The sequence below is a fragment of the Hyperoodon ampullatus genome (assembly GCF_949752795.1).
Source record: "Hyperoodon ampullatus genome assembly, chromosome: 2".
Classification (NCBI taxonomy): domain Eukaryota; kingdom Metazoa; phylum Chordata; class Mammalia; order Artiodactyla; family Ziphiidae; genus Hyperoodon; species Hyperoodon ampullatus.
In genome coordinates this window covers 27,990,565-28,003,413 of record NC_136915.1, presented here as the reverse complement: position 1 = coordinate 28,003,413, position 12,849 = coordinate 27,990,565, and the positions used below count along the sequence as shown (strand labels likewise).

General features: G+C 48.5%; 1 protein-coding gene across 1 annotated transcript in view; it reads left to right on the top strand.

Moving 5' to 3' along the window:
* Positions 1–12,849, top strand: part of CSMD2 (CUB and Sushi multiple domains 2) — a gene marked incomplete at both ends in the record, with an annotated part of 669,667 nt that overhangs the window by 245,897 nt on the left and 410,921 nt on the right. Inside the window, 1 exon segment of the mRNA XM_079698551.1 lies at positions 10,226–10,433. Within this exon segment, the coding sequence (XP_079554677.1) occupies positions 10,226–10,433 (208 nt within the window).

Here is a 12,849-nt window from a genome sequence, read left to right as displayed (position 1 = left end):
AAACAACCTAAGTGTCCATCATCGGATGAATGGATAAAGAAGATGTGGCACATATATACAATGGAATATTACTCAGCCATAAAAAGAAACGAAACTGAGCTATTTGTAATGAGGTGGATAGACCTAGAGTCTGTCATACAGAGTGAAGTAAGTCAGAAAGAGAAAGACAAATACCGTATGCTAACACATATATATGGAATTTAAAAAAAAAAATGTCATGAAGAACCTAGGGGTAAAACGGGAATAAAGACACAGACCTACTTGAGAATGGACTTGAGGATATGGGGAGGGGGAAGGGTAAGCTGTGACAAAGGGAAAGAGAGGCATGGACATATATACACTACCAAACGTAAGGTAGATAGATAGTGGGAAGCAGCCGCAGAGCACAGGGAGATCAGCTCGGTGCTTTGTGACCGCCTGGAGGGGTGGGATGGGGAGGGTGGGAGGGAGGGAGATGCATGAGGGAAGGGATGTGGGAACAGATGTATATGTATGACTGATTCACTTTGTTATAAAGCAGAAACTAATAAAAAATAAATAAATTAATTAAAAAAAAAAAAAGAAGGGGTGTCCTTGATAAAACCAAGGATAAAGGGGCAGAATCCTGAGGCCCCAGAAGAGGGGACTGATGAGGTGGAGCAGGGACACTGAGCTGCACAGTACAAGGAAGGGGGGAACACTGCTGGTGGGTTTGGGGCAATGATGCCCTGGCTCTCTCAGCCTTGCACTTGAGTTGTAAGATGGTAGCTTCTCCCCAGTAGGGGGCCTATTGGAATTTTCCTTTCCTCAGAGGCTGAGTAGCCCTGTGGAGGGAGGATATGGGTAGAACCCCAATGCCAAGGGCCCCAAAGCTTCTAGGCATCCAAGATTGTGCCCTGGAATTGGCCTGAAATGGTGGGGGGGGGGGTTGGGAGGAATACAATGCAGGTTCCTCCATTCCTACCTGAAATTTGAGTCACTGGAGAGTTAACAGACATCAAAGGGAGCTGAGGGATAGTTCTCTAGAATAATAGTTAATTGAGGAAATTTCAGTGGAACTTAAAGACAATCATAAATAAAGTCATAAACTTGGAAAGGCAACTATCAGCATAACACACCTGCACCCTAGAATATACATGACTTAATAAAAATGGAGAATGCCCATCGCCACAGAAGGAGAAAGTGTAAATTAATATTTTAGGAGTGTGGTGTCAGCTGAAGGTTATATTTTATGACTCTGAAGTTGTAACCATGGAATATGATACCTTGTTTAAAGTGTGAGAAAACCTCCAAACAACTTTTATAGCATCTTCAATCAAAACAGAATGGTGGGCTTCCCTGGTGGCACAGTGGTTGAGGTCCGCCTGCCAATGCAGGGGAGGTGGGTTTGTGCCCCGGTCCGGGAGGATCCCACATGCCGTGGAGCGGCTGGGACCATGAGCCATGGCTGCTGAGCCTGCGCATCCAGAGCCTGTGCTCCACAACGGGAGAGGCCACAACAGTGAGAGGCCCACCAAAAAAATAAATAAATAACATAAAACAGAATGGTGCAGGAACAAGGGTGTCAAAGGAGCCTAAGAGGCAGGGAAGACTCCAACGGCAAAGGTGCCATCTTCAGAGTAGACAGGTGCCTCTGGCTAGAGGGTCTTAAGCTCCGAGTGCTCAGTTCCAGCACAGTCTGGAAGTCATTGACTAAAATTGGGAAGTTTGACTGTCTCAGGATGGCTTACCAAACTGCTATCAAGCAGGGAGTGTTACTGAGCCAAACCTGGGTCTGCTCGCCTGACGCACAGCAGAGCCAAACTACTGACACAGGATTGTGGTGAAGGAAAATACAGTGTTTATTGCAAGGCCAAGCAAAGAGAATAGGCAGCTCATGTTTAAAAGACCCGAACTCCCTGATGGCTTTCATGAAGGGTTTTTAAAAGCAAGGCGAGGGAGAGGGTCACAGGGTGCCAGATCAGCTCACGGACATTTTTTCTGATTGGTTGGTGATGAGGTAATTGGGAGTCAACATCATCAACCTTCTGGTTCCAACAGATATGGGTTCTACATGCTGGTGGTCAGCATGCGGTTAACTTCTTTCACCTGGTGAGGGTTTTAGTCTCTGCAAAACAACACAAGGATATGGCTCAGGATATTGTCTATAGCCCTTAAGGAGGAACTAAAGGCCCTTGACTTTGCTTTATGGCCAAACTATTGTTATTTTGTCTTGCTTGACTCTTTTCCTTGTTTCTACATTTTTTCACTATTCTAATTAAATGTGCTCGTTGGAATTAAGGGAAGGCCCACGATGCTAAACGTTTTTCTTTTTTTTAACATCTTTATTGGAGTATAATTGCTTTACAATGGTGTGTTAGTTTCTGCTTTATAACAAAGTGAACCAGCTATACATATACATATATCCCCATATCTCCTCCCTCTTGCATCTCCCTCCCACCCTCCCTATCCCACCCCTCTAGGTGGTCACAAAGCACCGAGCTGATCTCCCTGTGCTATGCAGCTGCTTCCCACTAGATATCTATTTTACATTTGGTAGTGTATATATGTCCATGGCACTCTCTCACTTCGTCCCAGCTCACCCTTCCCCCTCCTCGTGTCCTCAAGTCCATTTTCTACATCTGCGTCTTTATTCTTGTCCTGCTCCTAGGTTCTTCAGAACTTTTTTTTTTTTTTAAGATTCCATATATATGTGTTAGCATACGGTATTTGTTTTTCTCTTTCTGACTTACTTCACTCTGTATGACAGACTGTAGGTCCATCCACCTCACTACAGAAACTCAGTTTCATTTCTTTTTATGGCTGAGTAATATTCCATTGTACATATGTGCCACATCTTTATCCATTCATCTGTCAATGGACACTTAGATTGCTTCCTGGCTGTTGTAAATAGAGCTGCAATGAACATTGTGGTACATGACTCTTTTTTTTTTTTTTTTTTTTACTGAAACATCGTTGTTTTTTGTGTGTGTGGTACATGGGCCTCTCACTGTTGTGGCCTCTCCCATTGCGGAGCACGGGCTCCGGACATGCAGGCTCAGCGGCCATGGCTCACGGGCCCAGCCGCTCCGTGGCATGTGGGATCCTCCCGGACCGGGGCACAAACCCGTGCCCCCTGCATCAGCAGGCGGACTCTCAACCACTGCACCACCAGGGAAGCCCAGTATTACTTCTTCTTTTCCAATTTGGATTCCTTTTATTTCTTTTTCTTCTCTGATTGCTGTGGCTAAAACTTCCAAAAGTATGTTGAATAATAGTGGTGCGAGTGGACAACGTTGTCTTGTTTCTGATCTTAGAGGAAATGGTTTCAGTTTTTCACCATTCAGAATGATGTTGGCTGTGGGTTTGTCATATATGGCCTTTACTATGTTGAGGTCAGTTCCCTCTATGCCTACTTTCTGGAAGGTTTTTATCATAAATGGGTGTTGAATTTTGTCAAAAGCTTTTTCTGCATCTATTGAGATGATCATATGGTTTTTCTCCTTCTATTTGTTAGTATGGTTTATCACATTGATTTGCATATATTGAAGAATCCTTGCATTCCTGGGCTAAACCCCACTTGATCATGGTATATGATCCTTTTAATGTGCTGTTGAATTCTGTTTGCTAGTGTTTTGTTGAAGATTTTTGCATCTACGTTCATCAGTGATATTGACCTGTAGTTTTCTTTCTTTGTGACATCTTTGTCTGGTTTTGGTATCATGCTGGAGGCTGATACCAAAGGAGGCTGATGGTGGAGGCTAAAGATATTTTAGAAACAAGAGGTGGGAGATACTGGGGGTGGGAAGGGAAGGGTCTGTCCCTGGGAATATCCAACAGGATCCTGCTTGGTTTCAAGAAGTGTGATGTAATGGAGGAGACCACAGTCCTGGTCCAGAGAGACTCAGCTGGAATCCTGAGTTGGCCACGTACTGCATCACCTTTTGAAAGTTACCTTCTGAACCTTTCTGAGCTTCAGTTTCTTGTATCATTTATTTGTTCAACAGATATTTATTGGGTGCCTGCTATACACTAGGAAATGTGGTAGCTGCTGGGGACAGAACAGACATGGCCCCTGCCCTCATGAACTTTACTGTCTAGACATTAAATAAATTACTAAGTTGATCAATTGATTATGGGAAAGTATGTGGTGCTCTAAAAGTATATGATGGGGAGAAGGGGTATTCTGTTTCTGGAACGATCCTTGAGAAGCGACACTTAGACTGGGACCTAAAGGCTAAGGAGGGGCCAGCCAGACCCAAGGAGGTAGGGAAGAAGTTTTCAGAAAGAGAAAGTAGCACTGTCAAAGGTCCTTGGGCAGAGAGATACTTGGTGCAACAGAAGAGCTGGGAGGAGGCCGGTGTGGTTACAGAAAGTGGGCAGGTAGAGGCTGGTATGAGGCGAGGCCCTATGAGGTCCTTGTCAGCCCCTGGATAGGATATTCTGCGTGACAGTGGAGTTGTCGAAGGTCCCTGCAGAAGGGCGTGGCATCATCACGTCTGTACTGTTCGGGATCACTCAGGCTTCTGTGTGAGGAATGGGTGTGCTGGGGCAGGAGGGATGCTTAGACACAGGAGGGAGACTTCATGGCTGGGCTTGGACCACGATGTGGCTTAGGGTAGAGCAGATGCAGTGAAGACAGGAGACCGAATCAAGAGCCGCTTAGAAGGACAGACAGGCTTTGGTCACTGTTGGGTGTGGGGTGCAGGAGGGATTGAGGATGTCCCCCGGCTCTGGCATGAGGCATGGGGTGAGTAGTGCTGACACCCTCCCTCCAAGACAGGAAACTGGAAGAAGGCTGAGTGTCGTGGGAGGAGAGGATGAGGACGGTCTTGGTCAGGATGTGTTGGGAATGACATAAGATGGATACCTAGAAGGGTTTCTACGAACAGGAACCAGGGAGGAGGCTGAGGAGTCGTTCTCTCTCCCCGAAGACCTGCTTCCCCTCCAGCCTTCCTTGCTGCTGCGTCATCATCTAGACGCGCAGACCGTGTGGACCACGGGCCTGTTGGAGCCCCCTGCACACATCGTGGCAGCTGGGGCTGGCTCAGGGGCCCTGTGTTCCTGACACCGCTCCCTTGCCTTTCCCCTGAGGGCTTCCCCACTGCCCTCCACCTGGCTGCTCCTTCTCAGCCTCCTTTCAGGAGCCTCTGCTTCTGCCTGCTGCACGTTAAATGTCTTCTGTCCCTGGCCTTCTTCGCTCCCTCTTCATCCTGCCCACTCCTGGCCTCTTGGTTTCTAGGCTCCAGGTCCTCTCTGCTGTGCTCCAGGCCCACCTGCCTATATCCCTCTTGCGCTCACATTCAGCGTGGGGGCGGGGAAGGGGTCACCACTGTCCCGCATCACTGTCATCCTCCGCACTGTTACCCTGTTAGAGACCTCAGCATGCTCTTTCCCTCCTCCCCTTCTTCACAGCCCACTCCTGGGTGGTGGAAGCCACATCCTCTTGCTTCTCCGCCAGCCTCGTTCTTGAATCTCTTCTGTTCCTTCTCTTCCCTCCCACGGCCACGGGTTCAGGCTCTGACGTTGGGCACAGCCTCTTCACCGTTCTCCTCACTGCTGTCTCCCCACTGGGCACACTCACCACCCCCAAACCACAGCATCCATCCATCACGTAGGGACCAGAGTCATGTTTCTAAAGCAGGCCTGGGCTTTCACTCCCTGCTGACAAACTGGCAAGTCTACCCGACAGCTGCAGGGTAGAATCCATCCCTTTAGCAAGACCACCAAGGCCTTTCTGAGCTGACCGCTACCTTCCTTTCCATGTCCACCCCACCACACACCTCTGCATCCTGCACCTTCATCTGGAGGAAAGCCGACCACTCCCCAAGCACACCACACCCATTCGGACCCCCTTACCTCCAGATGCCCTGTTTCCTCTGCCGGGAGCCCCTTATTTTTCTCTCCCTCCAGCACACTCCTACTCCTTTTTCAAGGTCCAGGTTAAGTGTGTCTTCTTTGACCATGATTTTCCTAACCTTCAGTGCAGCCAAGATGAAGCCACTGTGGCTAGGGGTGTAGACACTTCCACCTGCTGTAGACAGGGCCAACGTGGGACTACTGGGCCCGGCAGGCCCAGTGCTTGCTGGGAGCGACATTGACAAATCTCCCGCTTGCTGGCTGGCTCCTGTAGCTTATCTCCCTGGTAATGGTCACGGTGAAGTTATTTACATCAGAAGGAGACAAACGCTGCCTTGAATGTCAAACTTCATAGGCTCCTGCCAGAGAGATAACCAGGGTGGAAATACCGTGTGATTTGATACAACAAACAAATAGCACCGGCAAACTAGATTTAAAGCTAGGCAAGGCAATCTGCCTACCTTCCCTCCCTCCCTCCTTCCTTCACAGGGGCCCGGGCACCTGGATTGGAGGTAGTGAAAGAGAAAGGGAGGAGGAGGAGAATAGACCCGCAGCTCCTTTCCTTGGCATCCTAGGCCCTTCACAGCACAGCCCTTGCCTTCCCTCCCAGCCCAGCTCCACCATTTCTGCCTTGCTCTTTGAGTTCACACAATCCTGACCAAGTCCCTAAATGACGCTCTCACCCCTGCAGCTGCCTTGCTCTTGCCTTTCCTCTGCCCAGGACACCCTTTCGCCTGACCCTACCAGGCAGTCAGCCCTCAGTTGAAGTGGATCCTGCCAGCTCAGCATTCAAAATGTGGTCAGTCACTGACTCCCTCTCACTGGTACCACCTGGTCCAGGCCACCATCATCTCTCTCCTGAATCATCACCATAGCCTCTACAAGCTCCTTGCTTCTGCTGTCTTCCTCTTTGGTCTGTTGTCTGCATAGCACCTCAAGGGATCCTGTTAATACACCAATCGGATCGTGTCATCTGCTCAGAACCATCCACTGGCTTCTCATCTCGCTCAAGTTAAAGCCCAAGCCCTAACAGTAGCCTCAAAGGTCCTCCATGGGGCCTCGTCCCTGCCACTCTCCTCCTCACTCCAGTGCTCCGGGCCCTCGGGCCTCTTGATACTCTTCAACAGTGCCAGGCCTCTGCACACCATGGCCTTTGCATTTGCTGTTCCATCTGGAATGCTCTTCCCCCAGATAACCATCTGGCTTTCCCTCTCCCTCCTTCAGGTCTTGGCTCAGATGTCAGCTTCTCAGCGAGGCCTTCCCTGACCACCTTTCTGCAATGTCCATACCCCCACTTCCAGTGCAGAATACTCCCCATCCTCGTTCTGCGTTTATCACCACCTCACTTGCCATAGGGTTTACTTATTTATCTTGGGTATTGTCTGTTTCCCTCTGACTGGAATGTAAGCTCCATGAGGGTAGGGATTTTCTTTTGTTTTATTTGCCGACGAATCCCTAGCACCTAGAAAAGTGCCTGGCACATAATAGGCACTCAGTAAACATTCGTTGAATGAATGAATGTTTCAACACAAATGTGGCCTCCTGTGTGAAGCCTTCCCTAAGTCCCATCTGCTATCACTGTGCCTCGACCCCTCGGTTATAACAATTCTGGGGAGCCACTGCGTGTGAGAAACACTTGGGGCAGGGAAGAAGTCAAGCTTTTCATGATGTAGTGCTGGTCCTGGCCCAGTGTCTGGCACACAGTAGGTGCTCACTTAATGAGTGTGGGAGGGAAACATTCACGAGTACCTACTGAGTGAGGCGCCTTCATTTCTGTGCTCGTACATACCAAGGAGCTTGCATTTAGAAATGGGCTCATTCTCTTGAAATAGACCGTGACCCTGTGGTACGACATTCGTAAGAATAGTTCAGGGCCACTGAATAAACTCACTTTTATCTCCATCCCATACTGCTTCTGTTTATCCAACTGTCAGCTCCATCTCTCCACTGGTTCATCCCCTGCACACACTGAGCCCTGGTGTCCAAAACGGAACCCTGGTTGCCTTCCGCACCACAAGGTGCCCCCCTCCTGGGTTCCCTGCTGCAGGAAGCGGCACCTTTCATCCATCCAGATGCTCGTAGCTGAAGCCTGGAATTCATCCCTCCGGACCACTAGTCCTGTAGATTCTACTTCCTAACTATCTCTCAATCAGGTCCTCCCCCCACCCTCCCAGGGCCTTAGCTCAGATCACATCTGGCCTCACCTTGACCTTGGTGACTCTGCAGTATCAAGCGCATCATGCCCGCTCCCCCAGCTCAGACCTCGTCTATGCCACAGCCACAGTGGTCTTTCTAAGACGCAAACTGAATCCTGTTTCCTCACTGCCTTTGATCCTCAAGATGAAGTGGAAAGAAAAGGAGAACTTGGCATCGGTCGGGCATCTAACACATGCTAGTCTCTGGCTAATGCTCGGTACTGTCACATTAATTATGCCATTCAGTTGTCATAAGAAACCATTCTACAGAGAAGCAGGATGAAGCTCGGAGAAATAAATCACCCAAGGTCCCATGGTTGGCAAACTGTGGAACCTGAATTCAAATCTACACCTTCCTGATCCTAAGATCCATTTTCTTTCCAATATGGTCCGCTGCTTCCAATCTTTTTGGGCCCAGCACTCTCTGTCATGAGGCTCCTTCTACATTTCCAGTACCATCGCCCATCATTCCTCTCTGTTCACTCTGTGTTAGGCCATCTAGAACTAATTATCTTAGATATGCCTTGTGCTTTGGGGCGTCCATGCTTATGACCTTTGGTTCCCTTTTCTTGTAAATGCCTTTCCATTTCTTCTCTAGTGATCTCCTAGTCATCCTTCAAAACCCAGCTCTAATGGCACCTCCTCCATTAAGCTTTCCCAAGTTGACTCACCCAAGCAAAGTAATGTACTGCTTTATCTCTGTCCTCAAAGTGTGACTTGTACTCCTGGGAGACAAGAATGTGTTGGTTAAGAGCATAGGCCCTGAAATCAGACTGTTGGGCTTAAAAATCCCAGCTCCTTTAATCACTATAAGCTGTGCCTTTGGCAAATAACTGAAACTCTTTGTGCCTTGGTTTCTTTACCTGTAAAATGGGAATAATACTTTGTAGGGTCATGAAATATGTAGAGTAGTTAAAACAGCACCTGGCACAGTGGAAGTGCTTAATAAGCAGTAGCTTTGATTGTTGTTACTCTACTGACTCTGATACACATTTGAACCCTGATATTGCATTTTTCCTTTCTTTACAACTTAGTCCATGTCTCTAATATAGCATATGCTAAGTGGATTACGATCACTTACTTGCATACAAGCTCCAGGAGGGCAGGCTTAGGAAATTTGGATAACTTCCACTAAGTCATCCAGCTGGAAGCCATAGAGGAGGAATTCACATTAAGTCTGCAATAATTGAAAAGCCAGTGCTCTTAACTATTTTATGTCAGAGCATGTTCCTTGGATCATTGTTTCTGAATATCAAGTCTCAGCTGGGATTTAGGCTGGAGCAGTGACACTCCACCAGGATGTGCTGCAGGGATGAGTAAGACGTGGTCCCAGCCCTTGGGGATTCCCAGCAAGTTCAGAACCTAGAGTGGCAGACAGACATGTGACAGGTCATTCAAACAGTGCCAAGTACCGTGTCTGAAGTTGGACACTTTGCTCCAGGAGCACAGAGGAGAGAGCCGTTACTAAAAGCTTGGGGAAACGAGGCTTTACCGAGACGTGGCTTTGGAGTTGGGTCTCAAAGCATCAGAAGACTTGCTGTGGACAGGGGGCATCCCGGGCAGAGGGAGCGATGTGAGCAGAGCCCAGGAGGTCTGACCACACACAGCACTAGAACAGAGCTGGCCTGGGCCCAAGGGGCAGGAGGGAAGATTGCAGAGGTCTGGCCAATCTATGACGGACCTGGAACGCCCTTTGAGTTTTGCCCAAGGGAGCTGTGCTGAGTTTTTGTTTTGTTCCCTCAGATCTGAGGTGTACCAAGATCTGGTGGGAAAAAACATCCTGGTCACCACAGTCGTGACCGTGGAAATAAATGTGACAACTGATTTCTCCTTCCTTCCTGGTCGTTGCAGAACAGTGTGGTATAGTAGTTAAAAACGTGCTCCAAAGGGCACAGTTCACCCAACTCGTTACCCTAGCTTGTTGGCTGTGTGACCTCAGGCAGGTTACATCACCTCCCTGTGCCTTGGTTTCCTCATCTGTTCATTGAGAACAGTAATAACTAAAATTCTCAGAACAGGGTCTGGCACGTGACAAGAGCTTTGGAAGTGCTTAGTATCATTGTTATGAGGCCAACTCAGACTAGGGTCTTGGGACACCCTCTCTGCACGTTGTGTCCCAGGACCCTCCCTGCCTCTCGTGGGTGAAGCGCAGGACGAGTACCAGGGCCTGGGAACCGACCGACTCACAGTGAGCCTCCTGTCTCTGTCCACAGCGGACGACGCATGCGGCGGAACCCTGCGGGGCCAGAGCGGCATCATCTCCAGCCCGCACTTCCCCTCGGAGTACCACAACAATGCCGACTGCACCTGGACCATCCTGGCCGAGCTGGGGGACACCATCGCCCTGGTCTTTATTGACTTCCAGCTGGAGGACGGTTACGACTTTCTGGAAGTCACGGGGACTGAAGGCTCCTCCCTCTGGTAAGTGTGCCTGTCCGCCCCCTCCCCTGTCCCCTGCAACTATGGCTTACTGGGATGTGATCCCCTCAGCGCCTGGACCTGCAGCTGAAGGCCCCTTTGCCACCTCCTCCACCCACTGCTGGAGAGCCTTCCTCTCATCCTAATGAGAAGTCACTACGTATTTTTAGAGCTGGGGTAAATTTTTACAGTGATTTTGGTATCTGATTTGAAGCATGTCCTTGCTGAAGAATTACAGGAGGGGCCTTGGTCGAGTAACTTACAGTAAGGCTAACAGTGTTCTGGTCTCAGGACATGGACAGGGTCTCAGTGAAGTGATTTGAAATATTGTTCCATTTCTGGAAGCATCCAACAAAGGGAATAGAACCCTGAGTGGCAGTTGCTTTTCCCATCCCCAGGGCTCTGAGATGAGACAGGCATTGTGTGTCGATTTCTGCGGGAAGGACTAGCCTGCTCCTGTCATTCTGGCTTTACCACAAAGCGGGGCTTTTGTGAGGTATACTCCGCTGCCATGGAGACCCGGTGTTGGCAGGTTTGGGAAGAGAGGGGTGATGAGGGCTCACCAGCCTTAGTTGCCTGTGGTCTCCCAGAGACGTGCCCGAACTGAGGTCGGCTTTGGGAGTGTTTACCTTCCTGTTTGGGTGACAAGCTGTGAGGGTGGTGGTGTGGCATTCAGAACACGTTCTCGTGTTCTCCTGGTGGCTCTGTTATCAGGATAAGGGCACCACTGGGACCTGGGTCAGCACATCAGGAGCCAAGAGAAGGATGCACTTAGGTGTGCTTCTTTGTAGCCTTTGTTGCCGCGTGGTGCTGCGGGAAGCAGGGCTCGGTGCCTGGGACGGAGGCAGAGGAGGTGTCACCAAGGGCTCTGAGAGAAGCAGAAAGTGGTAGCTGCAAAAGTCAGGGGCAGATAGCGCCTTGGAAAGACAGACACAGTGGTCAGTGGGCTGGGGACACAGGCGGAGACGGGTAGGAAGGGTGGGAACGGAAGAAAACACGTGTCCGCGGATACTGAACACCTCTTTTGTACCAGGTTTCGTGCTATGTTGTAGAAACGCCAGTTGAGAAGGACATGGCCCTTTGAGGGTGAGAAAATCAGACAAATCCACAATAGGAGCCAAGTATGACTCTTTGAGAGGGATAAAGTGGTAACAGACTCCTCCCAAATATGGACTTAGAGCTTTGGGAACCGGGAAACTCAAATCTCCTGGTGTAGTGGAAGGCACACTGACCTGGGAGTCAGAAGACCTTGGTGTCATCAGCTCGTCGCGTGAACTTGGCCACATCAGGTCATTTGCTACCCTGGATGGGGTGTTGAGAGGGACATCGGTGAGCTGATGACTAATTGCTGTGTGGAGGCTGGTCCAGGGCCAGTGGCTAGACGTTTGGTGCTCAGAGTTGGGGTGGAACTCTAGATGACTCTTCACTGAACTGCACTCCCAGGGACCTGCCCAGCCTAAAGACCTTCTGTCGCTCTGCCTCTTTTTGTAAAATACCTATTTTTCTGATCATAAATGTAATACATATGCTCCTTATAGAAAACACAGAAAATATTAAAAGGTATAAGGAAATGAATAACAAGTATTAACATTTTGATATATTCCCCTTTGGCCTTTTTGCTTTGCCTAGATCGAGCTAGCTGGCCATTTATATATATTTTAATATTATAAAATTAGGAACTTAAAAATAGATCAGTAGTTATGTACTTTTAACTTAACATTATATCAAGAAAATTTTTTCCCTGTGTCATTACAGTTGTCTCCAAAGTATAATAGGTGTGATAATAGTATTTATTTAGTAAATAAACTGTATTTATTGAGCTTTTGTTATCAATATTTGGCAGGCTAATTCTAAGCTCTTACAGCTATAATTTCATTTCGTCTTCTATGAAGTAGGTAGCATAATCTTCCTCCTTTTACAGATGAGGAAAACGAGGCCCAGAGAGGTTATGTCACTTGCTTGAAGTCACACAGGAGCAGAGCTGAGATTCAAGCCCAGGTTAGTTGGACTTGAAAGCCCATCTTCTTAGCCAGCCAGCACAGTAGTCATGCTACGTTTGTGAAGGATTGTCGGCTGTATGGCATTCCCTTGTGACACTGACACAATTTACTCAATCAGATCTCTTGATAGATTGTTTCCAAGTTTTCACTTCTATAAACAGATACGAAGATGAATATCCTTGCGGGTTCCCTCTCTTCCAGCCCCAAGGCCTCTTCCACTCACTTGTTTGTCTGCGGGCCAAATGGTCTCCCACAACTTCTGCCCCTCAGGTGAGGGTCTACACGGTTGTCCAAACTTCTGGAGTGAAGCAAATCTGAAAGATGATTCCTTTTCCTATTAAGTCACTCAGTGGGGAAGGAATTAAGCAGATGAAATCGTTAAGGGAGTCATTCAGAACTCTTTGCTATAAGATTAAATT